At 50.3% G+C, this 24,047-nt stretch overlaps 1 protein-coding gene across 2 annotated transcripts in view; it reads left to right on the forward strand.

Annotated features, from left to right (window-relative positions):
- Nucleotides 1-70: 70 nt before the first annotated feature.
- The window catches only part of DCUN1D2 (defective in cullin neddylation 1 domain containing 2), a 27,386-nt gene continuing 3,409 nt past the window's right edge, over nt 71-24,047 (forward strand). Inside the window, exons 1-6 of one of the 2 annotated variants that reach the window (XM_029936410.1) lie at nt 71-205; nt 5,069-5,236; nt 6,284-6,696; nt 9,075-9,243; nt 17,079-17,209; nt 23,146-23,228. In XM_029936410.1, coding sequence (XP_029792270.1) covers nt 6,642-6,696; nt 9,075-9,243; nt 17,079-17,209; nt 23,146-23,228 — 438 coding nt within the window. In that variant the 5' untranslated portion in view covers nt 71-205; nt 5,069-5,236; nt 6,284-6,641. The remainder of the gene's footprint in view (nt 206-5,068; nt 5,237-6,283; nt 6,697-9,074; nt 9,244-17,078; nt 17,210-23,145; nt 23,229-24,047) is intronic. The other variant, XM_029936411.1, reaches the window with a different exon arrangement.

Here is a 24,047-nt window from a genome sequence, read left to right on the forward strand (position 1 = left end):
GCCTGGGAGGGTCGTAGGCCCCTGGGAAGCCCGGTGCACGCCGGGAGATGGAGTTCTCCTGGCAGGACCTATCGCCTGCCCCTGCGCCCCTTCTCAGGCGAGTGTCCTGGGAGCGAACGCCGAGGACGAGGGTCGTGCGGCCGGGCCGGGGTGCCTGCGCAGCCGGCCGGAGTCGGCAAGAAGCTGGGGAGCGCCGGGGAGAATGGTAGGTGGCCCGCGGTGTCTCCTCCCGCCGGGCCCCTTCTGAGCATCCGGGGGCCGGGAGGCGGGGGCCGGAGTCGGGGGACCTGGGAGCGCCGGCAGTCGGGAGGGCCGGGACCGGGGAGCACCAGGGCTGGGGACCAGGGGGCGGGAGCCGGGGAGCGTCGGGGGGCTGGGAGTATGGGGGCTCTGTGCGCAAAGGTCACAGGGGCGGTGGGGTCGCCGCTGGGCCTCGGGTCCTGGGGTCTCTGCGGGGAGACACGCATCTCTGACGAAATGGATGCACGGAGCGAGCAAGAGACTGAACTTCAGCGGAAACACGAGCAGCAGGACCTTTGGGGCAAAGTAGCAACTTGTCCAGGGATGAAGCGGGGCAGGTAGTACTTTGGGGCAGGAGCACGAATCCAGTGTGGCTAGCAGGTGGACCTGAGGATCAAGAAGGGGAGCATTGCTGGAGGGGTGTAGTTTATCCAGGAGCTGATGGGGGAGCCATAGAAGGTTTTTGAGAAGGCGAGGTGTGTGTGATGTGAACGCGCTTGTGTCTTGACGAGAGGAGAGGAGGAATTGGATCAGAGGGCTCAAGACTGCAGGGGTGACCGACTAGGAAGCTGTTGTAATAATCTAGGCAGGAAGAGTTGAGGACTTACATCAAAGGTTTTCTGTAGGAATGAGAAGGATGAGAAGAGGGAGTGGGAGGTCCTTGACAGAACTGTTCCGAGGCGGTGGTGATATTATTGACCAAAGTAGGGACTGTAGAAGGAAGAGCAGGCTCCTGTGGGAAATCAACGCAGTAATGACGAAAGGAGAGAGGAATCTCCTCGGTTGGTTGGTTGGAGAGACAGACGTACAGCTCAGGAGAGGGGCTTCTGGAAATACCTGCCTGTTTTGAAATGCAGTGGAATCCAGGGTAGTTCAATCAACTCAGAGGTTTCTCTGTGCAAGGAACGTCGTGTACAAGGTGCTGGGGGCTTGATGGGGAGCAGACACACACGGGTTTGGTACTCACGGAGCCGCTGTCCTAGCGGGGAGACAGGCACGACCACTTTGTTACAGTTGGAATAAGCGCTGGGGGGAGGCACAGGTTCTCGGGAGGCATGGGGTGGCGGGGGGGGGGGGGGGACGACTTTGCCAGGGTAATAGGAACTAATGCCGAGTGGGCTGAAATCTCCAGACTGAGCGATGTGGGAAGGACAGCCAGACGGACTCTGGGCAGAGGAACAAGGTAGGTGGTGGGTGAGGGTAGGTGCCGGCAGGGGCTCCGGAAGGTACAAAGCTGGGGGAAGGTGGCCTGTGGGAGGGCGCCGAGGTTGTGCAGGGTCTTCCGGGGCACAGGAAAAAAATGTTACCTTTTGTCCTGATGGTAGTGGGAGGCCAGTCAAAGGGTTTCAAACAGCAGGGAGATGGTTTGGGAGGAATGTGTACAGCAAAAAGCAGACAGAGGGCAGAACTAGGGGCAAAAGGAGCACAGACGGAGGCCAAGAAGGGCTGGTCCGAGAAACAAGACTGAGAGTTGGCTCAAAAACCAAGAGGGAGCACGGTCGACAGTGCGACTGGAAGTTTCTGGACGACCCTGGTGGCACAGCTGCACCGCCCTGGCAGGAGGAGGGAGAAGGGGAGGGAAGGGGCCCGGTGGGCCGGCCGTGGGCAGGAGCAGAACCTGTGCAGGAGGCCTGCGCAGCTCCTGTACTGGGTGGAGGTCCAAGAGTGTGAGAGGGGATGCTTGATTTTCACCTCACCCCTCGCCTGCTGCATACTGAAGCGGAAAACCGGAGGGCGTGTATGTGATTAGTTTGACCCGTGTGGTTGCCCTGGCTGCCGCTGGGAAGTCGGCCCTAACTGAAGATTTGGTCGTGTAAGGCTCTACGAAAGCGCATTGCAAGAATAGCTTTTTTTCATTTTGTGTATGGGCGACCTTGGTGCCCAAATCATGTAGGTGGTTTTTTTCAAGGTCACAGTTAAAATGTTTTAGATTTTATCTACAGTTTAGAGATTTTATTTAATTTTTTTACTGGATTGTCCATATTTTTATTTCAAGAATTTTGTGTTTGGGGCACCTGGCTGGCTCAGTCGGCTAAGCATCTGACTTTGATCTCGGCTCAGGTCATGATCTCACGGTTTACAAGTTCGAGCCCCACATTGGGCTCTGCACTGACGGTGCAGAGCCTGCTTGGGATTCTGTCTCTCCCTCTTTTTGCCCCTCCCACAATTGCACATGTGGGCATGTGCTCTCAAAATAAATAAACTTAAAAAAAAAAGAATGTTGTGTATTTTAACAAAGTAAGACAATTGAACTTACACCGCCCTCCCCACACACACTTGAAAGTAGAATTTAATTTAATTTCCTTGATGTAGTAAGCCTCAATGGAGGCAATCAGAGCTTGAAGGATGGGCCCTGGTCCTGCCAATTTATAGGCCTTTATTAATTTTACGTGGATTCAGCCTGTCCTAATGGATCCAGAGTTTGCTTCTTTCCCCTGTAATTTTTCAGTTTATGGGTTTTTTTTCTTTCTAGAAAGCTTTATGAAAATTCCTTTTTTGACACATTCCAATTTGAGTCTCTTAGGTCCATTTGGACCTGAAGCATGCATAGGCTTTATTCTGACCTACTGATTATTGTTTTATTCGCCATTATTTTATGGAGAAACGTGCAAGGGGTAACACCAAATTGCATATTTGTTGACAATCCACTTCCTTTTCATTGCAGCCACAGACTTATTGACTAAGCTTAGGCCTGTGACTGCTGCTGCTCATTCAAAGCCAACACCTTAGTACCGCTCTGAGGCTCAGGGTTGCAGGATCTGACCTGTAAGGCGCTGGGAATCCATCAAGGAGGGATCCGTTTGTTTATCTGTCTGCCCATCTCCCCACTTGGTAACTCACATAGTAACAGTTCAAGCCCCGTCGCCTGGCTGGGGCCCATACATGCCTGTATCTCTTTTTGTAGAGATTTCAGAGAGTATTCTCCTTTACGCTGTTGCTATAACCATTCTGTCACATATTAGGAGAAGCTTCAAGAAGTGATTACCAGGAAAAGTACCTCAAGATCAAACATCAAATCTTCCAGGCGTCTGACAACATTTACTTGGCACAGATCCATCAACCATGTAATAATGCAGGTGAACTAATTCAGTCAGCTTCCAGTACGTTACTCTGTTGAAAAATCTTGGAGGTTCTATGAGTACTATGTTGAAATTTTGTTTTCACGTAAAATCCACGAGATTAGCTGTTTTAAAACATATAGTTTCTTGGCGTTGTGCTATCAGTGCCTCCGTCCAGTTCCAAAACATGTCATCACCCTCAAGGAAAACCCTGTGCCGTTGAACAGTCGCTCCCCACTCCCCACTCCCCCCAGTCCCTGGGAACCGCCTGTCTGCTTTCTGTCTCTGGACCTGCCCATCTGGACACTTCACACAAGTGGAATCACACAACACACAACATACGGCCTTTCACGTCTGACTTCTTTTACTTGGTGTACAGTTTTCGAGGTTCATCCATGTCGCATGTATCAGTACTTTGTTCCTTTTTATGGCCGGAGCTCACTGTATGTGTACACCGAATTTTATTTTACAACCGTGACGGAATTTTAAAATGCAGCACCGATGGCGATGAACACGATACAGATGTCACGAGCATTGCGAGGGATGCCCCGGGTAGGGACACATGTCTGTCTCCAGTGTAGTTTCAGAGGGAGCCCTGGGCTCTGTCCACCCTCCCCGGGGGCCCATCGCCTTCAAAACATATGCTGCTTTACCTTCTGTCAACTTACTGACCAAGCATAGGAGGCCCTCATTTAGCTAAATTTCATCTTAACCAGAAAATATGACCTCAAGCTTTACGTCTAGTTTTTTCCAGTGGCTCAATTTCAGGAAGTAGCATACAGTGTATTCCCCTCGAGTCTAGATCAGGATTAGAAACCATAGCCCACAGGAACGTTGCCTGTGTGTGAATAAAGTTTTATTGGTGCACAGCATGTCCATCATCCACACCCAGCAGAGCTGAGTAGCTGGTACAGAGACCAGTGGCCCCTGATGTAGCTCCCTGGGCCTTGTAACGGGAGTTTCACCTTGCCTGACCCTCTGAGGAACCAATAGATAGGCTCCAGTGGTGTGGGGAAACCCCGAAATTTTATGCAAAACCACATGCTTTGCTGGAGAGACAATCTGTGATTTTCACCAAATTCCAGAATGGACCCAACACCCCAAGTCATCGATAATCATTGTTCTAAGTAGCCAAAAGGCCAATGCCCCGTGGTACACTAGATCAGCAGTTCTCAGACTTACTAGTTACGGTCCCCTGTGCGCTTTTAGGAGTTGGGGCGCTTGGTGGCTCAGTCGCTTGAGCGTCCAACTTCAGCCAAGGTCATGAACCCCTAGTTCATGAGTTTGAGCCCTGCATCGGGCGCTCTGCTGTCAGCAAGGAGCCTGCTTTGGACCCTCTGTCCGTACCCACCCCGCTGCGGCCCCTCCCCCACTGGTGCTCTGTGTGTCTCTCCCTGTCTCAAAAATAAACAAAAATTACTGGAGCCCCAGAGAGCTTTTGTTTATATAGTTGTAACCACCAGTATTTGTTGTATTAGAAATCACAATGAAAGGTTTTAAATATTTGTGTATTTTAAAATAGCAATAATCAGCCTATTGCATATTTATGCTACACTTCTGCAAGAATTGCAAGCCATGCAGTGACTGCTTCACTGCAGTGAGAGTGAGAGAAGTGGATAACGGCTTGGGGATGTTGTGAGAGTACTTTTGTCCTGGTGGAGCCCCTGTGTGGTCTTGGGGTCCTGGGCTGCCCAGACAGTATCTGGGGAGCGGTGTTTGAACCGGCTCACGTCATTCTGCTGACCTGCTCTCTGCCCTTCTGGCTTCAGCATGCAGGGAGGGAAGCCAGACAGCTCTGGCCGCCGCACCGCTTACCCTTGGCCTTGGGGGAGGAGTTGGTCTGACACAAAGAGCACACGCTGCAGTCACCCTTCCGTGAGCTGCCGCAGGGGCCACTCTTTCGGGTTTCAGTGCCAGGAGGAGCCTGGCGGCCACTGGTAGGTTTTTAAATCTTATGAAAACAGATTCCCTAACTAATCCTGTTTTCTTCTGTGTTTGGCGGGCCAGGAGGCTCAGAGCCGAATTTCAGCCTGCTTCCAGCTCTTGTGTCTGGTGCGCAGTCGGAGTCTCGTCTCTGACTCTCCTTTTGCCCTCCTCAGTTTCCCCAGCTATGTGTTGTAATTACACGTACGGATTTCCGTAAGGCATAACTTCTTCTGTGTGTTTTTATAAACCGTCTCCTCCTTTTTTGCACAAGATAGAGTATCAGCCCTTTTTTGCTCAAGATAGAGTATCAGCCCTTTTATGTGAAACTCTTCCCTTCGTGTTACTTTGTAAAGCATTTGCATCCAGTAGATCATAGAGTCTGTGTTAGTTTACAGAAAGTAGCAATTCACATTCAATTCTGAAGTCCTCTTCATCAGGTTTCCTTAGAAGAGTAGAAGGCTAGGTCCCCGGTCTGGAAGGCTAGCTGCTATTTTGTTTCTTTACACGCTATATATAGTGCAGTTACTGGCCGGTCTGTTATTTACTGCCTGCCCAGCCTCTGCCCTGTGTTCCTGCCTGGCTCAGGGACAGAGAGATATTTGTGATTCTCGTTATTTCATTTAGTCATAACGGGCTTTTCATGGCCACTTTTAGAACTTTTGTAAGTTATACCTAACACTATTCTTAGTTACTTGTATATGTTTTCATCAGTGTGTCTCTGCTGATTTTAAACTGGGAAAAACCTAAAACAACGTTGCTTCCAAATCGTGCAGCCCTCATTAGAGCCCAACTTAATTGGGGCTAAAGAGGACCCCATCCATGGGCCGCATGTGGTCCTGCCTGGGGTCAGACACCCAGCCTCATTCCATCAAAGGGCCACAAGTGTGGAAAAGAACGATTTTCTTAAGCCACCGGGCCGGGGGCGGGGGGGGGGGGGGGGGGGGGGGGGGATAAAGGGTTTTATGCAAATTGAAGTGGTTAGAGATTAAAATGTATTTTGTATAAAATGCTGGTTCTCGCAGTCGTTTGAAGGTTACACTTTGCATATTTGTCACCAGATAGGTGCGGCCGTCCCAGTTTCCAGGGGATGGTGGCGTCTTCCTGACCGAGGAGGGGTGTGAGGCTGCGGTCCGGGGCCTGCAGGGAAGCTGCACCAGGAGGAGCCCCACGGCCCGGGGACAGTGCCGGCGGCCACCGTGGGAAACCGAAGCCGAGCCGCGGGCCAGCTGCCCGGCCTGCTGCTGCTTTTGCGTCCCAGGGTGTGCCCTTGAGCCGTCTCCGAGGGCCAAGGTCCTCAGCTTGTGGCGTTTCGTCAGGCCGGCCGGCGCCGGGCCACGCGCTGCAGAGCACGGGCAGGGAGAGGCCTGCGGTGGCCACACCGACCCCCTGCGAGCCCCCTGTCAGCGCGCAGGCCCCATGAGGAGCGCGGTGGACGGGAGGAAGCTGGAGCAGCTGTATGCCAGGTACAGAGGTAAGGGTGGCCGCGGGCACGGGGTCGCAGGACCCTCCTGCGCCGCACGGGAGCCCGGCCTGGTGGCCGGGCGGGGTCCGCAGACTGAGCGCCGGGGCCAACCCCCCACCCCCCCGTTGTGGGCAGAGAGCCAGCAGGTGCAGCGTGGTGTCCCTGCTATGACCTGGCACCCTGGGGGCGAGGAGGCTGTGGAAGAGCAGGACCAACTCCTGGAGGAAAGACGTCCTCCCTGTGCTCACACTGTGTGGCCGGGTGGTGGCCTGGCTGTTGAGGAGGCTCCCGGGCAGCTCCTGGCAGAGAGGCTTTGCGCTGCAGACTGGGGACAGTGGGGTGTTAGGGACACCAGCACTTAGCGCGGCACCCCCTGTGCAGATTTGGTCACGCTGCCGAGGTCTGGCCGCAGGTCTGTGCACGTCCAGACGGCTCAGCAACCTTTCAGACTTCGTATCGGGTGTCGGTCCGCACTGTCGCGGGCAGCCACTGGTCAAGAGCTTACTTACTTTTCCTTTCTAGCAGTTTCTAAGGTTACTCTTGTATTTCTGAAACTTAAAAAACACACAAACATTCATTTAAACAAGTATTAATTTAAGGGCATCTGGGTGGCTCACTCATTGGGCACCCAACTTCAGCTCAGGTCATGATCTCACGGTTCATGGGTTCGAGCCCCGTGTCGGGCTCCGTGCTGACAGCTGGGAGCCTGGAGCTGCTTCGGATTCTGTGTCTCCCTCTCTCTCCGCCCGTCTGCCACTGGTGCTCAGTCTCTCTCTGTCTCTCAAAAATAAATGAAACAAAACATTTTAAGCAAGTATTAACTGTAACGGAATAACTCCCTTGGCTTCAAATTCTCGTTTACCCGTTATTTTCGTGTTTTACTTTTGAAAATACCATATGTGTATTTTAATCTATTTAGATCAGAAAACATCAAAAACTGCATTTTTTTTTAATCCTGGCACAGAAACGTACTTTGTGGTAGTAAAACGAGATTTGTACTTGAAAACTGAACGTTGGCTGTAAACGTGAGAAGCCATCGCTTCGGATAAGCTGTGACGCGCTCCGAGTAACTTGGGCCGCAGTGGCCGTGGGGCTCGCCCCGCAGGTGTCTGTCCCCCGCCTGTGCGCCGCGCCGCCCTGGGAGGGCTCTTCTGTAGTCGAGACCTCGCCTTGGCCCCCGTGCGGTTCCGGGCGGTTCGGTGCACATGGGGACGGACCGACCGCTGTGGCTCCGGGGCCGCCGACGGACACGACGGGTACCACGGAGTCAGGACCGGCGTCCACACGTGGACGGGCCCCCCAGAGGGACGTGGAGGTAGTCCGTGTCGCTGCGGGTGACCGGGACGCGGGGAGGGCAGCGCAGGCCCCCTGTGCCCTCGCCCGGGGCCCCGGCGCGGGGAGCGTTGGCCAGGAAGGGGTGAGGACCAGGAGCGCCGGGGCCCGCCGCGCCCGCCTTCACACGGGACAGGGACAGCGGGGCAGGGGGGAAGCCTGGGCCTTCGCTTGTTGGGTTTACAGCATGTATTTTCTTTTGTTTCCTTTTTTTAAATTTTCATTTCATTTCATTTCAGTAAGAACAGGTCCATAAAAATGCAGTGTATAATCCTGAAGTGACCAAAGTTGAGTTTTGTACCATGGAAGGAAAGTTCGTCACACTTAATCTTCATTGGAGCAAAGAAGCTACAGATTTTCTCGTTGTGCCTTGTAAACCCGTAGAACTAACACACACGTTGTGGTGGCATCTCACTGTAATTACTAGACCCGGTTTGGTGAGGTCTTACTGAGATTTTTCTAGTAGATTTTACGAGATTTTCTGATGAAGAAATGCTAAGGTCCTTAATTTCATTTCTAAACCAAAAATGGGGAAATTCAGGGAGTCCTGAATTTCTAAGCTGTTAAATGTGGATGCATGAACTAAATGATTTTGAAAACTAAATACTGTATAGTAGCATTAAAATTATAGCAAATGAAATCACTTTAAAAAGAAAAACATCAGTTTCACTATTGCTTTGGCAGGGTTGGAATAAAAACATAATATTTAAAAAAAATTTTTTTTAGAGGCACCTGGTTGGCTCAGTTGGTTAAGCGTCCGGCTTCGGCTCAGGTCATGACCTCACAGTTCGTGGGTTCGAGCCCTGTGTCGGGCTCTGTGCTGACAGCTTAGAGCCTGGAGCCTGCTTCAGATTCTGTGTCTCCCTCTCTCCCTGACCTTCCCCAGCTCACGCTGTCTCTCTCTGTCTCAAAAATAAATAAAACCTTTTTTTTAATTAAAAAAAAAAAGAAACCCGCTTGCTAGAGCCATCTCATAGAGCTGTGATGCTAACCACACATTTTCGTGTTATTTTTCAAAATAGCATAACTTCTTTCTGTCTTGGTTTTAACTGTAGACCCACAAGATGAAAATAAAATTGGAATTGATGGGATTCAACAGTTCTGTGATGACTTAAACCTGGACCCCGCCAGCATCAGCGTTCTGGTCATAGCGTGGAAATTCAGGGCAGCGACACAGTGTGAATTTAGCAAAAAGGAATTTGTAGATGGCATGACAGAGCTCGGGTGAGTAAGATGGTCTCAGTTTAAACGTTTGCAAAAAGGAAGCTGCTTTCAACATTAATTATTTTTCAACAGCCTGTAAATAATAGTTTCAAATTCATTTACTTTCTGTGTATATTTTACACATTGCTTGCATCTCTGCTCTATTAAGCCTTTAATTTCCTTTTAAATTCTAGTAAAGTTTTATTTAATATTTTTGTTCAGATTAATTCCTTTTGTAACTTACTTTTCTTTTTAATTTTTATCCTTCCAGTTTTGAATTGACAGTAACTATCAGGGTATTTTTGTTTGTTTTCAGCCATTGAATTTATTTCATAATATTGTACACTAATTGTATAATTTATTATGTTTCTATATTAAATATCAATAAATTATTATTTTGCTTTTTGCTTGTAACACTTCTCTGTTCTACTTCCAGGGCTGGGATAAAGGCTTCATTAATAACTTACGATGGTTCTCACTTAGATGAGTCAAACAATTAAGTGAAAGCACGTAACATACATACCTTTCCATCATTAGGCTCATTGAGCTATTTCATGGGGCGGTATGAAGGCCAGGTCGCCTGATTTGCTGATACTGTGACATTTTAGTGGTGACAGCCTAAGCTGCCTTATTTTTAGTTACTGAAGGAGCTTGGCAGCCCAAGGTGACCGTGTTCCTCAGGCGTGTACTTACTGGGGCCCCGCGGCAAACAGAACGTCTGTGTTTTCCACCAAGCTGATGAGTCTGGTGTATTTGTCAGCCTGGTCTGTCTAGATGATAAACTACAAGACTCACCCTATTGCTGGTGGTTGTGTAAAAATCAAGAGAAGACATGCGTGGGCCAGTGGAGGGCCGCATGTCACTTCGTGTTCCGTGCGCTCGGGGGCGGGGTGAGCTGCGGGGAACTGCAGGCTGGGGAGCCATACCTGCACCGCAAGCCGTCCGTCCCTGAAACCGCCGCCAGGGGGATGTTTGGGAAATAAGTGCTTCTTGTCAAAACACTTCCCACCGTTTCTTAGGCATTATCTAGAAATGTGTTAGGTAAAAATTTTAAATTCCTATTTATTATCCTAATTAGTGTTATAACTTAACATATTTTAGAGATTTTGAGTATGAATCCTCCCAAAATGTGTTAGATAAATTCATGCCTCTTTATGCGGCGGATACGGGATGTGACTTGAGATTCTAAGTCAGAGCTGGCTGGTGGCGCAGGGCGGTCCGGAGGAAGGCCCCCCCCCCTCCCCCCTGCAGGCGCTCAGCACGGCCTTAGTGACTGGACGGGCAGCGGGCTGCGGAGGCGACCTGGGCTGTCAGGGGTGTAAAAGGCCCTCGTAGTCTGAGCGGCACTAAGCTTCCAGAAGCACTTTGGCTTTTGTGCCTGCTCTATTACTGTTTTCCGCACTTTTTCCTGCTGTTAACTCTCAGCGGTGGTTGGAATACTTGCGTCTAACCGTTAACCCTGCAGCCTTCCCCGGGGGCTGGAGGCTTTGTAAATGAGCTTCATGCACGTTATGGAATCCCTTGACATCTTTGTAAAAGAAGGAAACGGGCCGTACTGCGGGTCTGTTTCCGGACTCTGGTCATATTCTGCGGGCCTGTCTGTCCGTGGCCCTGAAGCGCACAGTGCTCGTTACTGCCACACGGGGTAAAGGCCTCTCATCTTTTCATCCATCTCCAGGTCGTCCGTCAGTATTTATTACGTCAGTGGGCAGAGAAGGGTCTGTCCAGTGACGGGTGTTGTAATAGCCGGGTCGGCCTGAGCCCACGCCGCCCTGGTGCCCACGGGAGGCCACAGGCCACGTCTCGAGACGGGGAGGGGCGCTTGCATTCCAGGACGGGACACTTAGAACCATAAAGTTCTAGACAGAATGTGGGAGAAGTTCTTTATTAAGACCCATATTAAGGGACATATTTTAGAGAAGATGTAAAAAGCACTAGCCATAAAGGAGGGAAAAAAACTGATAAATTGGACTTCATCACAGGTAAGAGCTCTGCTAAACAAAAGATAGGACAAAACAGCTTTCTTTGTGTGTGTTACAGTCGTGACAAAAATGGTAGAGGACATGATTTATGTGTAATTCCTAAATAATGGAGCAAGAGTAAAGTAATAAGAATTCAACCCAAAAGAATGTGGAAAAAAAGAACACAAGGAAAATTACGTGATGCAGTACAGGTAGCAAGCACATGACAAAATGGAGGACTTGACGCCAGATGTGTCAGTATTTACATAATTAATTTCATGTAAGTGCACTAAATATTGGGTGGATTTTAGAGCATCAACACCACCACTGAGTTCTGTTCATGACAGATGTGACTAGAACTCGGGGCACAGAGAAATTTCAGGGATAGCAGTTGATATAATTTGTGAACATTAAAAATTGCTGTGGATATGTTAATGTTAAAATAAGCTTTAAGAATTCGAGAGATAATGAAGGACCTTTCATAATGAGGAAGGGTTGATTTCACATGGAAGACAATAGATTACTTAAAGCAAAAATAAATACTACAAAGAGAAATATATAAATGTCACAGTGGGGAATTTTCACACACACACCTTATCATATGAAAAATCAGTAAGGAAATAGGACATTTCGACATCACAACAGGCGGCCTACTGGACATATTTAGAACATACCCTTTGATGTGGAAGAATTCATGCTCTTTTCCAAAGACAAGTAGAGCATTTGTAAGTATTGACCATAAACTGAGGCGTAAAATAAGTTGCAATTTAAAGGATTGAAATGATAGAGTGTATTTTCAGACCATAACAAAATTAAGGTAGAAATATAACAAAAAGAGAATTTGATAGGTTGAAATATGTGGATATATCTTATGGGACTAGAAAGAGGCTACAATGGAAATTAGAAAATATTTTGAATGATAAGTAAAACACTACATCTGAAAACTTGCAGGATTCAGCCTCTTAAATGCATATTTTAGAAAGAAGGAAGAGTTAAAAATCACTGAGCAAAGTATGCATCTCAAAAAAGTAGAAAAAGGAAGAAACTAAACTCAAAGAATGTTAAAAGAAGGAATCATTTTTTTAAACAGGCAGTAATTTCAGGAAGTAGAAAAGAAATTGTCAATAGAAAGGATCCAGAAAGCCAGAGGCTGTTTGAAAAGACTTCAAAAGTAGTAAGTAACAAATAACCAATATGGCATGAAAAGAGAGCTATCACTACAGACCCTATAGACGTTAAACAGTTGAAGAGTGTATTGCGAACAACTTTATGCTGGTAAACATGAAAGAAAACCTGGATGCAAAAGAAAAATTATCTTAAAAGTATGACTTACTGAAATGGACACATAAATAGCTCCCTAACTCTTAAAGAACTTGAACTCATAATTTTAAATCTTTTCAAAAAGCAAATGCTTCGCCAGGATTGGTGCACATCCTACAAAACATTTAATCAAGAGAATAGCACCAACTTCACACAACCTCTTTAAAGAATCGTACAGAAAGAAACACTCCCATTTGTTTTGAGGCCAGCACAGACTGGACAACCTTGCTGAAGCAAGCTCAAAAGCATATTTTGAGAATGAAAAATTATTGTCCACTCTCAGTCATAGAAATCAAAAGATGCATAACATGCAAAAATCTTAGATTATTAGCCAACTAAATCCAGCCCCCGAAACAATTCAACGAAAAAACCAGGATAATTTATCATGGCAGAGTTTTTCACAGTCCAGGATTGTGAGATTCGTTTACCATTACAAAGTCAGTCACTAATTTATCACAATAACGACAGAAAAGAGGGGATTAAAATGGCTTTGATGAGGGGCGCCTAGGTGGCTCAGGCCACTAAACGTCCAGGTATTGATTTCTGCTCAGGTCATGATCTTGCAGTTGGGAGATTGAGCCCCAACTTAGGCTCCACTCTGATTGTGGAGCCTGCTTGGGATTCTCTCTCTCCCTCTCTCTCTCCCTCCCTTTTCCATTTGTGCATGCACTCTCTCTTTCAAAATAAATGAATATGCATTTTTAAAAATCATTTTAAAAACAGGTTTGATAAAATCCAGTTTCATGCAAGGGCACCTGGGTGGCTCAGTGGGTCTAGTGTCTGACTCTTGATTTAGTCTCAGGTCATGATCCTGACCCGGTGAGTTCTAGCCCTGTGTCAGGCTCTGCTGACAGTGTGGAGACTGCCTGCATTTCTGCCTCCCTCCCTCTCTCTCTGCCCCTCCTCTGCTTGCACTCTCTCTTTCTCTCTCAAAATAAATAAGCATTTTTTAAAAATTCAATTCCAGGGGCACTTGGATGGCTCAGTCAGATAAGCATCTGACTTTGGCTCAGGTCCTGATCTCACAGTTTGTGAGTTTAAGCCCCATGTCGGGGTTTGTGCTGACAGTTCAGAGCCTGGAGCCTGTTTTGGGTTCTGTGTCTCTCTCTAAAAAATAAATAAACATTAAAAGAAATCCAATTCTATTCATAATTCTTTGAAAAAGAACTTATAGTAAACCAAGAACAGAAGAAACAGTATTTAATCTGATCCCTCCCCCTTTCTACCAAATCCTAGGGGAAATATTATACTTAACTGGAACATGAATGCCTACTTTTATTAAGCATTGAACAGGTGGTGGTAGCTAGTCTGATCCATAGGTGAAATACTAGAATAAATATGTGAGTTTAGCCAGACTGTAGGACCCAAGATCAGCAAACAAAAGTCAGTTTTATTTTAGAATACTGAATGCAACAAAGCAACAAAACAAATTTAAAAAATATATGTCATTTTCAATAGTATCAATAATAAGAAACACCTAGGATAAAACTAATTAAAGATGCATGCTACCTCCACAGAGAAGATAAGGAAAGGCAAGAAGCCTGGGCAAATAGAGACATAACCCTCATTCATAGATTGGAACAGTCGGTATTTTCTCCTTAAATTTATCTACACATTTAATGTGATCTCAGTCAAAACCCTAGTAAGTAGTTTTATATGTCTGTAATTTGACAAATGCATTTAAAATTTATGGCAAAATGCAGTTAAGAACATCCAAAAGTTCTTAAAAAACAAAAGGGGAAGATTTGCTCTCTCAAATAATTAGGGTGTTCAAAGCCATAGTAATTAAGACGCCTTGGCACTCCTACTGAGATAGAGTGGGAGCCAAGAAGCAAATCCGCACGTACAGGTACATTTGATTTATGGCAAAGGCAGCACTTCAGAGAAGTCAAGGAAGGGCATCTTTTCAGTAAATGGTTCTGGGAGACTTGGCTGGTCATATGGAGAAGAACTTACCTTGATCCCTACCTCACAGTACATAAAAAATCAGTTCCAAGTGCATTGTAGGTGTCAGTGCAAAAGGCTAAAGGCAAAAACAAAAGCCTCTAGAAAAATCATGTAGGAGAATATTTTTATGACCATGCAGTGAGGGAAGTTTGAACATATTAAAAAAAAAAAAAAAAGCCTGGGGCACCTGGGTGACTCAGTCCATTAAGCCTCCAACTTCAGCTCAGGTCATGATCTCACAGTTCGTGGGTTCGAGCCCCGCATCGGGCTCTGTGCTGACAGCTCGGAGCCTGGAGCTGCTTCAGATTCTGTGTCTCCCTCTTCCTCTGCGCTTACCCGCTTGTGCCCTGTGTCTCTCTTAAAAATAACTAAACATTTTTAAAAATTGTTTTAAACACTGTGAAGAAGACTGGCAGTGTATTATACTAAAAATAATAACTTCCGATCATCAAGAAATACCACAAGGAAGAGAAAATGCAGTCCACATTGGGGTAAGAGTACTTTTAACAATGCTTAGCCGACCAAGGCTTATGTCCTTCACATATAGAAAGCCTGCAAAACAATAAGAAAAAGACTGAAAACAGGCAGGAGAATTGAACGAGCCCTTCACAAAAGAGGATTTCCAAATTGCCAGTGAAAATACAAGGTGTTCGATCCTGCTCATTGAGGAAGTGCAGGTTAAAATCACAGTGAACTGAAGCTGGGGAATGGCTAACCCAAGGCACAGTTGCACACGCCCGTGAAAACGGGAGTGACGGGAGCTCGCGCACACTGCCGGCCAGGGCTGTGGGGCGGGGAAGTCTCCTTAGGGAACAGCTTGATATCACAACACGGGAGGTTCACGGGCCCTGTGACCCAGGGGGCCCACTTGGTCTTGTGCCTAACCTAACACGTTTACATGTGTGCCCCATACATGAGTAGAAGTCTTCTTAACCTTTCTTCCCAGAAACCTCGAGATGGCCAGGGTATTTATCATTGGTAGACGTATACGTTACAAGGTACGAAGACAGTGGGGTGCTACATGGAAGTGAAAATGACAACGGGAGCTACTCATCAGCGCGAGTGAACCTGACAGGCACACGTCAACACAGAAAGCCAGACAGACGCACCATGGGTTCTCATTTACAAAGTTCAAAAATGGGGCAGCTGACCATCAGGGAGTGGAGTGACGCGGGCGCACAGAGGCTGGAGTGGCCCCGTAGAGGAGGGGCCTGAGGTGGGAAGCCGGCCAGCCTCAGTGAGGGTCCCTGGAGCTGCGCGCCTCCCCTCTGCGTCTCGGCACGTGGCCACCGAGGCAGGACTTCCCCTGCTCTCTCCCACGCTCCGCTCCGCTGCGGGCATCGGTGAAGCAATGGCAGTTGTGCTCCTGGGTAGTCAAATGAGGAAGACAAATTTTATGTTTTGCTATTCTAGATGTCTGCCTCAAAGGTTTTTTAATACTCTTAAAGGATGCTGACTTTTGGGAGGAAAATCCAATCTTATTATTTCATTTATTTTCAATAAATTTATGTTTTAAATTCCAGGATAATTCATGTAGCACTAGATTAGTGTCAGGGGCACAGTGTGAGGACTTACAGTTCTGTGTGCTCCTCAGTGCTCATCACCGTAAGTGTGCCCCTTCCCTTCGCCTGTCTGCCCGCTCCCCGCCCCCAGAAAGCCCCACGTGCAAGCTGCAGAGTTGGGTTTTGTCCCATGTGGATGAGCCCGGGCCCACCGTAAGGCTGAGCCCTGGCCCCCGTAAGGATGCCAACAAGCCAGGGCCCCCTGTAAAGATGCAGACAAGCCAGGGGGCCCTATAAGGGCACCAATGAGCCGGGACCCCCTGTAAGGACGCCGACGAGCCAGGCCCCCCGTGAGGCCTTGGATGAGCCGGAGGCCCTGTGAGGACGTGGACGATCCCAGTCCCTGTAAGGATGTGCACAAATGGGGGGCCCTGTAAGGACGCCGACCAGCCGGGGCCCCCGTGAGGCCCTGGATGAGCCGGAGGCCCTGTGAGGACGTGGATGATCCCGGTCCCTGTAAGGATGTGCACAAATGGGGGGCCCTGTAAGGACACTGATGAGCTGGGGCCCCCGTGAGGCCCTGGATGAGCTGGGGGTCCCGTAAGGACGCAGACAAGCCGGGCCCCCCCCGTAAGGCCCTGGATGAGCCGGGGGTCCCGTAAGGACGTGACCCCGGGGTCAGGAGCTTGTGGCTGCAGCTCTTTCTTCCTCCTGCAGAGCGGTGTAGGGCGGCAGCGGTGCGGGCCCGCATAGGGGCCCTGCCCCCGGCTCACTGAGGAGGTGGGTCTTGCCGACCTGGCCCTGTGTCATCCCAGGGCCTCGGCCTGTGTGTGGGTGAAGCTGCTCATTAGGCTGGGCTCCTACAGAGCCAGGGAAGCAGTTTTGGGCTTTGTTTCCTCCTTTTAACAACCACTTTGCTTAGCTATGACTCATGTGCGGTAGAACTCGCCCACTGAAAGTCCACGGGTCAGTGGTTTTGGCATCTTCACGGCACCGTGCGGCCACCACCACCATCCGTTCCGAAGCACTGGAGTCCTTTCAGCTAGAGAAGGGGGCCCGCAGGCCACGGGGGGCAGCCGGGCCGGGGAGGCGCCTGTCCAGCCACAACAGCACTGTCTCTCGGCAGGTGTGACAGCACAGAGAAGCTGAGGGCCCTTCTGCCGAAACTGGAGCAGGAACTCAAGGACACGGCGAAGTTTAAGGACTTTTATCAGTTTACCTTCACCTTTGCTAAGAACCCTGGGCAGAAGGGTTTAGGTGAGTATAAAATCCAGATTCATAAGAAGCCACATCTTCATGAGACTAAAAGTGGGCAGGACCCGCCGGGTGTCACTCTTGCCACTACAGCGTCCCTGTTTCTGTCCACTGGGCACCCCATGTGCGCCCGGGCCAGCTCGTTCCGCCGCCCCCAGACACTCTCCGCTTCTGGCCTTAAATATTTAAATTTCAAAATGTAAACTAATTTGCAAATGCTCCATGTCCTGTCATACCAGTGACAGAGGACTAATGGGTTAGAGAAGTTAGCGATTGGTACCAACAATCAGAATGTTTGTGGGGACCGACCGGGGCATGTTAACCCTGTCCTGGTCTGGAGATTTAAAGTTAACTTACTTGAAAACAATTCTGATGTGCCTTCGGTTACATTTTAGTATTTCTTTCAGAGTTGGATAGCTTTGCTATACTATAAATTTGTTTGGAAAATTCTTACCTTAAATTTTCAGTGTGAGTTTTGGTTTCATTGAGGGTTTTATTCTGCTTATTTTTATTTCTTTTACGACCTAAGTGCTATATAGTTTATTTCTGTTTCACGTTACAGACATGTTTAGTTCAGCAAAATATCTTATGAGTTTGGAGGGGACTTTCATGGTCTTTAGGGGTTAAACAAGTATATGTTTTGAAGAAAAATTCTTATACATAAAAGCAATATTAGAAAATAACCAATTTTAGGTAGGAAACCAAAAGGGACTTGAAAATCCACAGATGGAAAAATCCACTGCAAACAATTGATTTCAGGGCCTGAATCACCCGCACGTGTCTGTAGGTGTGTGTGAGCAGCAGGCACTCTTTTCCCTTCTGTCTCTGACTCCTGGCAGCAGATCAGATGCAAGTGCAGATGGAAGGGCTGGGCTCTCCTGTCAGGAGCAGGGGTGCAGGGGCTGGGCTCTCCTGTCCCGGAGCAGGGGTGCAGCTCTCCCGTGGTGGGGGGCCTCGGGGCCACACCCTCCTGTCCGGGAGCAGGGGCGGGGCCCCTCTGTCATAAGCACTATTCTTGTTCTCACGGCAGAGACGCTTTTCTCCTTACTCGCTTCTCCCCAGAGCTGTGCTTCGGTGTCACTGTTGGTAGCGTCAGGCTCGGCTCTCTCCGGGCTGGTCAGCCCTGTGAACAGTTTCTCGCCTGCGTGCCACCTCTCGGGGTACGCACCTGCCCCGGGAGCGGGGAGAGGCCTCTGCGTGAGTCCTGTTGGGGAACTTGCTTGAACAGTTCTGCCTAAACCTGGGCAGGTGGCGGTGCTGCGGGGGAAGTTAGGCATGCGTTTTCTCCTGCCCCAGGAGGCAGGTGAGCAGATAGGCCTGCCGTGGAGTGAAGGTGCGGCAGCGCGACCGCTGGCATCGGAGGCTTGTCGTGGGCCAGAGAGCCGAGGCCCGGGGAGAAAAGGGAGCCTGGCGTGTTTGTCAAGGAGACGACCGCTGTCCTGCCGGGCCTGCCTGGGTGAGGGTCCCGCCGCCCAGGCAGGAGGTGGGGAGGGCCAGCGGAGCCCTGGCAGTGGAAGAGCCCACGGACGCCGGCCTGCTGGGCTGGGTCTATCCTCGCCCCCTTGCAGGGACCAGCCCGTGCCTGGCAGCCAGCGGCGGGAGGGAGCAGCACAGTGGCCTCCACTCGGCCCCGAGCCGCCCTGGGCATTGTGGGCGTTTTGGGCACATCAGGCCGTGACTCCCGCCTGGAGACGAGCTCGCCGGGGTCCCCCCAGGGGTGCGCGGAGGTGAGATTGAGGTGCTGGCAGCGGGCCCGGCTGCGTAAGAATTCCGGGCGATTCAGGTGGGGGCGCAGAGCGGAGAGCAGCGCTCGTGGGAACGTCAGGGCACGGACAGCGTCGCGGGGCGGTGGGGGGCAGAGTGGCGGGGCAGGGACGGCAGGCCACGGCGCCCCAGTGCCTCCCCCCCCCCCAGACATCCAGGTGCGAGCCCGGCCTCCTCGCCCAGTGTGGCTCTTATCTTCTATCTCACGGCCAGAAAGGCAGGTGGAAACGCTTTATTAAGCACCTGCCGGGTGGCGGGCAGGGGTCTTCGTCTGCCCACGCGTGGCCTTGCTCACATGTTATAAACGGAAACTGGCCGAGGCGTGGAGCACGGGTCAAGGCGAGCAGACAGGCCGCGGCCGCGGGTTTGGAGCGCCCCCCTCCTCCCTGTGCCGTGCGCTCACACCTCCTGGCGTTCACACCTCCCAGCGGGCTGCTCCTCGGGGCGGGGAGCCCTGGGGAGCCTCACTGCCGTGGACCCACACGGGGAGAGGTCAGACTAGCTGCAGAGGGTCAAGTCCGCGTCGGTTCCTCTGTCCCCTCCTGGAAGTCCTGCTTGCCTCGGCCCTGCCCTGTTCTGTGGCCTCCAGGCCCTCAGGGCCCTCGGGACCCACCTCCACACAGCACGGGGCGGGGGAGCGCCCCAGGGCACCCACGCCGTGTGGTTTGTGTCGTTTGGTCTCGACATTCTTGTTTCGTGCTGCGTGTGCTGTAGGAACAAAATCTATCACAGTTTGTAAACTTCCAACATATTCACAGTTCTGTTTCTGCACAAATGCCTTCATCTGCTTTTTTTAATTAAAAAAATTTTTTAATGTTTATTAATTTTTGAGAAAGAGGAGACAATGCAAGCAGGGAGGGGCAAAGAGACAGAGGCAGACAGAATCCGAAGCAACTCCAGGCTCCGAGCTGTCAACACAGAGCCTGATGCGGGGCTTGAACTCATGAACCGTGAGATCATGACCTAGGCTGAAGTCGGACGCTTAACTGACTGAGCCCCCCAGGTGCCCCTTATTTTTTGTTTTTTGTTTCTTTTTAAATTTGTGAACTACAATGTCAGTTTTATTTATTCATTTTTACGTTTGTTTATTTTAATAGAGCGCGCATGAGCGGGGGAGGGGCAGGACCAGCAGGGGGCAGGGACCGGTGTGGTGGGTGGGCTGGGTTGGGTCAGGTCAAGCAGGCTTTGGGTGGGGGGGACCGGGGAGGGTGGGGCAGGGATGGGGCCCTTCTCACCTCCAGCCCGCTTCCTTCCGAGGGTAGTCCACATCCAAGTTCACTTTTAATTCCAAGCGGTTTCAGGACGCTGTCATTTAGGGTCTAAGTCCCTGATTGAAGTTCATGAAGGTCTTTCAAAGAGTATTTGAATATTTCAAAGAGTCTCATGTTTTGAAGCCTGTTTGCAGCAGGAAGCCCCTGTGCGGTGTGTGCGTGTGCGTGTGTGCGTGTGCGTGTGGTGCGTGCATGCGTGCATTGTGTGTGCGCCCTTCCCGGAGGTGTCCTGCAGGGTCGGCCGCAGCCTCGTGAGGACGTGAGCCTGTACAAGCGGCTCAGTGCAGTGCCGCCGTTTTACCGGGGCTTTGAAGGCTTACGAAATAAATAATAAACCAGATGAATCCTTTTATGAGCACGCACTCAAAGCAGAACAATGATGTTGCAGTTTCCAGAGTGTCTTCCATGTGTCTTTGGAAGAGGTTGATAGAGGGGTTCCTGTAGTTCCGAGAGGCGTGGGCACCAGTCCGAAAGGTTGATCAAGAAAAGAGAGATTTATTCTCCGTTCCCTTCAAGCTTGTGTGTCTGTGTCTGTGTATGTGTTAGAATTGTGTGGCTTGTTTTCTTTTATGTTTGGTTATTTTATGTTTCTTTGGCTTGTCCTTACGTGATGGTCACTCTGATAAGGTTAACTGACTTTTTGTTTTATTGTAAGAAGCTCAGATTAGTTTCATACAGGCTAGAGTCTGGAATCCGTTGGCTTTGAGAAATCTCGATTTTTGAGGAAGTCAAGTTTCATGATGATTGGCTAATTTCATATATGCACCCAAAACTTTTTTGACAGAAGCGACATTTTCATCATGTAATTGTACACGAGAAGCAGATTGTAAACAGTAACGCCTTCCTCCGACACGGTCTTGCTCGGGAGAGCCGCTCCCAGAGGTGACGGCCGGAGTCTCCTCACGGCTGCCGGGGTCACTCTTCTTGCTTCCGGCTCTGGGTTCTGCGATTTCGAGGTTTTCTACTGTTGTTATTTTGTTGTTATTTTTACATACATAACACTGACTGTGAATATGTGGACGTTCACTTTTAGTCACAAACGTGCGAATCAGGAACTTTTAAGAAAGGTTCTCAGGACCAGACTAAGCTAACATGACCCAGATTAAATGTCTGCTGTTCAGCGTTATTTCTCTTTCCTCCCCAGGGTCACCCCCGTTTCTCAATGTGGGATTTGTCACCGCTGAGCTGAGTTAGTGTAGATGTCAGTTAACACTCTCCATAAGTCACAAGGGATGTAGACTTAGAGAGACAGGCAACTGGGCGCAGCGTTGGAGCGCAGGCGCAGCGAGAGGTAGCGAGCCGAGGGCAGGCCGGCAGGCCTGGAAGCCTCTGGCCTATCTGCTTCTGATTAAGACTCCAGGGTATTTAGGACTGGAAGCCTGTAATGGCCGGTAAACACGGGGAATGTAGGTGTTTTATTTAAATTGGGCGTTACGTGCACTTTGCGTTGCTTATCCAGTTTTAGCAATGATCTTTCCTAGGAATCTCCAATTACAGCTCTACTTTTTAAAAAGTTTTGTGTATTTACATAATTGTTTGTGTAATTCAAGACCTCAAGATCTTGAGATCAGAAGTCGCCCGCTCTGCTGACGGAGCCGCCAGGCTCGCTTACAGCTCTACCTTTGTCATCTGTGTCCAAGTGGGACCTCCCAAGATTTAGACGAAAATTTTCTGCAAACCGGTTAGTCAGGGTATCTTGCATTTAAAAGAATCCGTTGCCTTAAATATTTATTTGTCTGCTTTTCATGTGTTTATCCTGACATAGGTATGTGAACATGTAGTTTGGAAATCATTCTATTCTAACTGTTCTTTTACTTTCTAAGTGGTGAGCACTGGGGATTAGAGCACACCGTTAAAGGCTGTCAATTTTAACAAGGAAACTCTAGTTCAGCCTCTTAATATACTTGGCTGTATCCAGCATCCGAGGAGAAGTAGGTATGAAACGAGAGGAAGCAGTGAATGAATCTGCGTCTCGGAAATCATGGCTTATGATCGTGTGCTCGCAAGGCCCTAAAGCCGGGGGCGCTGCTCCCTAGGAGCCCATCCTGCACCCGAGCCCGGCAGGCAGGTCTGTGTAGAAGCTCCGGGACACGGCCTCCCGGGTGGGGGGAGAACGGAGGGCCCGGGCTGTGATCAGTATCCAGCCTAGACGGGGAAGGGACGTGTCATCGAAAGTGCCCCCAGGCGCTGCTCTGTCCTGACAGCTCAGGTGGCTTCCCCCTCCCCCCGAGCCGCACTCTCCCGCCCGCTGCGAAAGCACAGCCTCCCTTCCCTGGAAACCAGTGGTGTAACCTGAAGTTCATCACGTGCGAGTGTGCAGCCTCGCTCTCACGCTGCCTGATGAGCTGAGTGGTGTCCAGGTGCTTCGTGAGGTTGGGAGAAAGCCTGGTGTACCCAGAAATGGGAGTCTTGGAGCCCGGCGTTAATTAGGGACAATCGTGTACATGTCTGAGTAACAAGGCACAGACTCCTGTTTAAAGAGACTTTCCTGGGCTCCTGGGGGGCTCAGTCGGTTAAGCAACTGACTTCGGCTCAGGTCGTGATCTCACGGTTTGTGGGTTCAAGCCCCAGAAAGCTGTCTGTGCTGACAGCTCAGACGGAGCCTGGAGCTGCTTCGGATTCTGTGTCTTCCTCGCTCTCTGCCCCTCCCCTGCTCATGCCCTGTTTCTCTCTGTCTCAATAATAAATAAACATAAAAAAATTTATAAAGAGACTTCCCCAAGTTAGAGGATTAGATCACGCACACTTCAGGAACGTTCTGTAAGGGATGGGCCTCATCGCACTCTTCGGTAAGAGTGCTGAGTTTGATGAAGTGATTATCAGCCCGCTAAGGAGTAGTCACGTTTTTGTGCAGTGGGAGAAGCTGTTGGGGTTTATTAACTGCTCTTTCTCTCTTTTTGCCAGATTTAGAAATGGCTGTTGCGTACTGGAATTTAGTGCTATCTGGAAGGTTTAAATTTTTAGATCTTTGGAACAGCTTTTTATTGGTAAGTGTCCTTCTGCTTCTTGCTGTGTGTGCCCGGCTTGAGGGGCCAGGCCGGGACATGGCTTCCCGTGCCATCCGACAGGGGGCTCTGTGCTGCGGCGCCCAGGTGGCACGGAACGGGCAGGGCTGCCCCCAGTCCACCTTCAGAAGGGCTCCCAGCAGCCACGGGGACTCGCAGGCTGGGGTTCAGGCCACCTGCGGGCTGCCCTTCTCTGCGGAACCCCCACGGCCCGGCCCTGGGCCTCCTGGGAGAGCCGCCGCCTTCCTGAAGCAGCCTCAACACACGACCCGAGCGCTGACCCGGGCTCCGGGCTGCGGATTGGATCCCGTTGTCCGGCTTGTCCGCAGTCTGATACACTTTAAAATGGGGTTTACGATGCTAACTGAGCAGGCAAAGGGAGGGCTGGCGGGCCCCTCAGGAGGGTCTCGGGGCTGGAGGGGCCTCCTGGGGGGCAGCCCGGGCCTGGAGGAAGGGAAGCCGGCGTCGCTGTTTGAGGGGCGCGCAGCACCAGCGTCCCCTCCAGAGCAGACGGCCCGTGATGTCGACGTGCCCACCGCCACCGTGTCGGCTGCTCTGCGAGTGTGGGAGGCCGCGCCGAGGACCGTCTTCCCTCTGGGGCCCCTGTGGGCGGGGTCCTCCTTGAAGCGGCACGGGGAGGCCGAGGTGCAGGTTCACACCGCCCGTCACCCCGACTCCGCCCCTCCGCTTACTAGTTCTGTGGCCGGTGACCTCTACTGCCGTCGTCCCCAGAGGCCCCGCGCGCGGGCCCAGAGGTGGCGCCGCGGGAACACACGCTGGGGACAAGCCCAGAGCCCCGGG

The sequence above is a fragment of the Suricata suricatta genome, chromosome 4 (assembly GCF_006229205.1).
Source record: "Suricata suricatta isolate VVHF042 chromosome 4, meerkat_22Aug2017_6uvM2_HiC, whole genome shotgun sequence".
NCBI classification, from domain to species: domain Eukaryota; kingdom Metazoa; phylum Chordata; class Mammalia; order Carnivora; family Herpestidae; genus Suricata; species Suricata suricatta.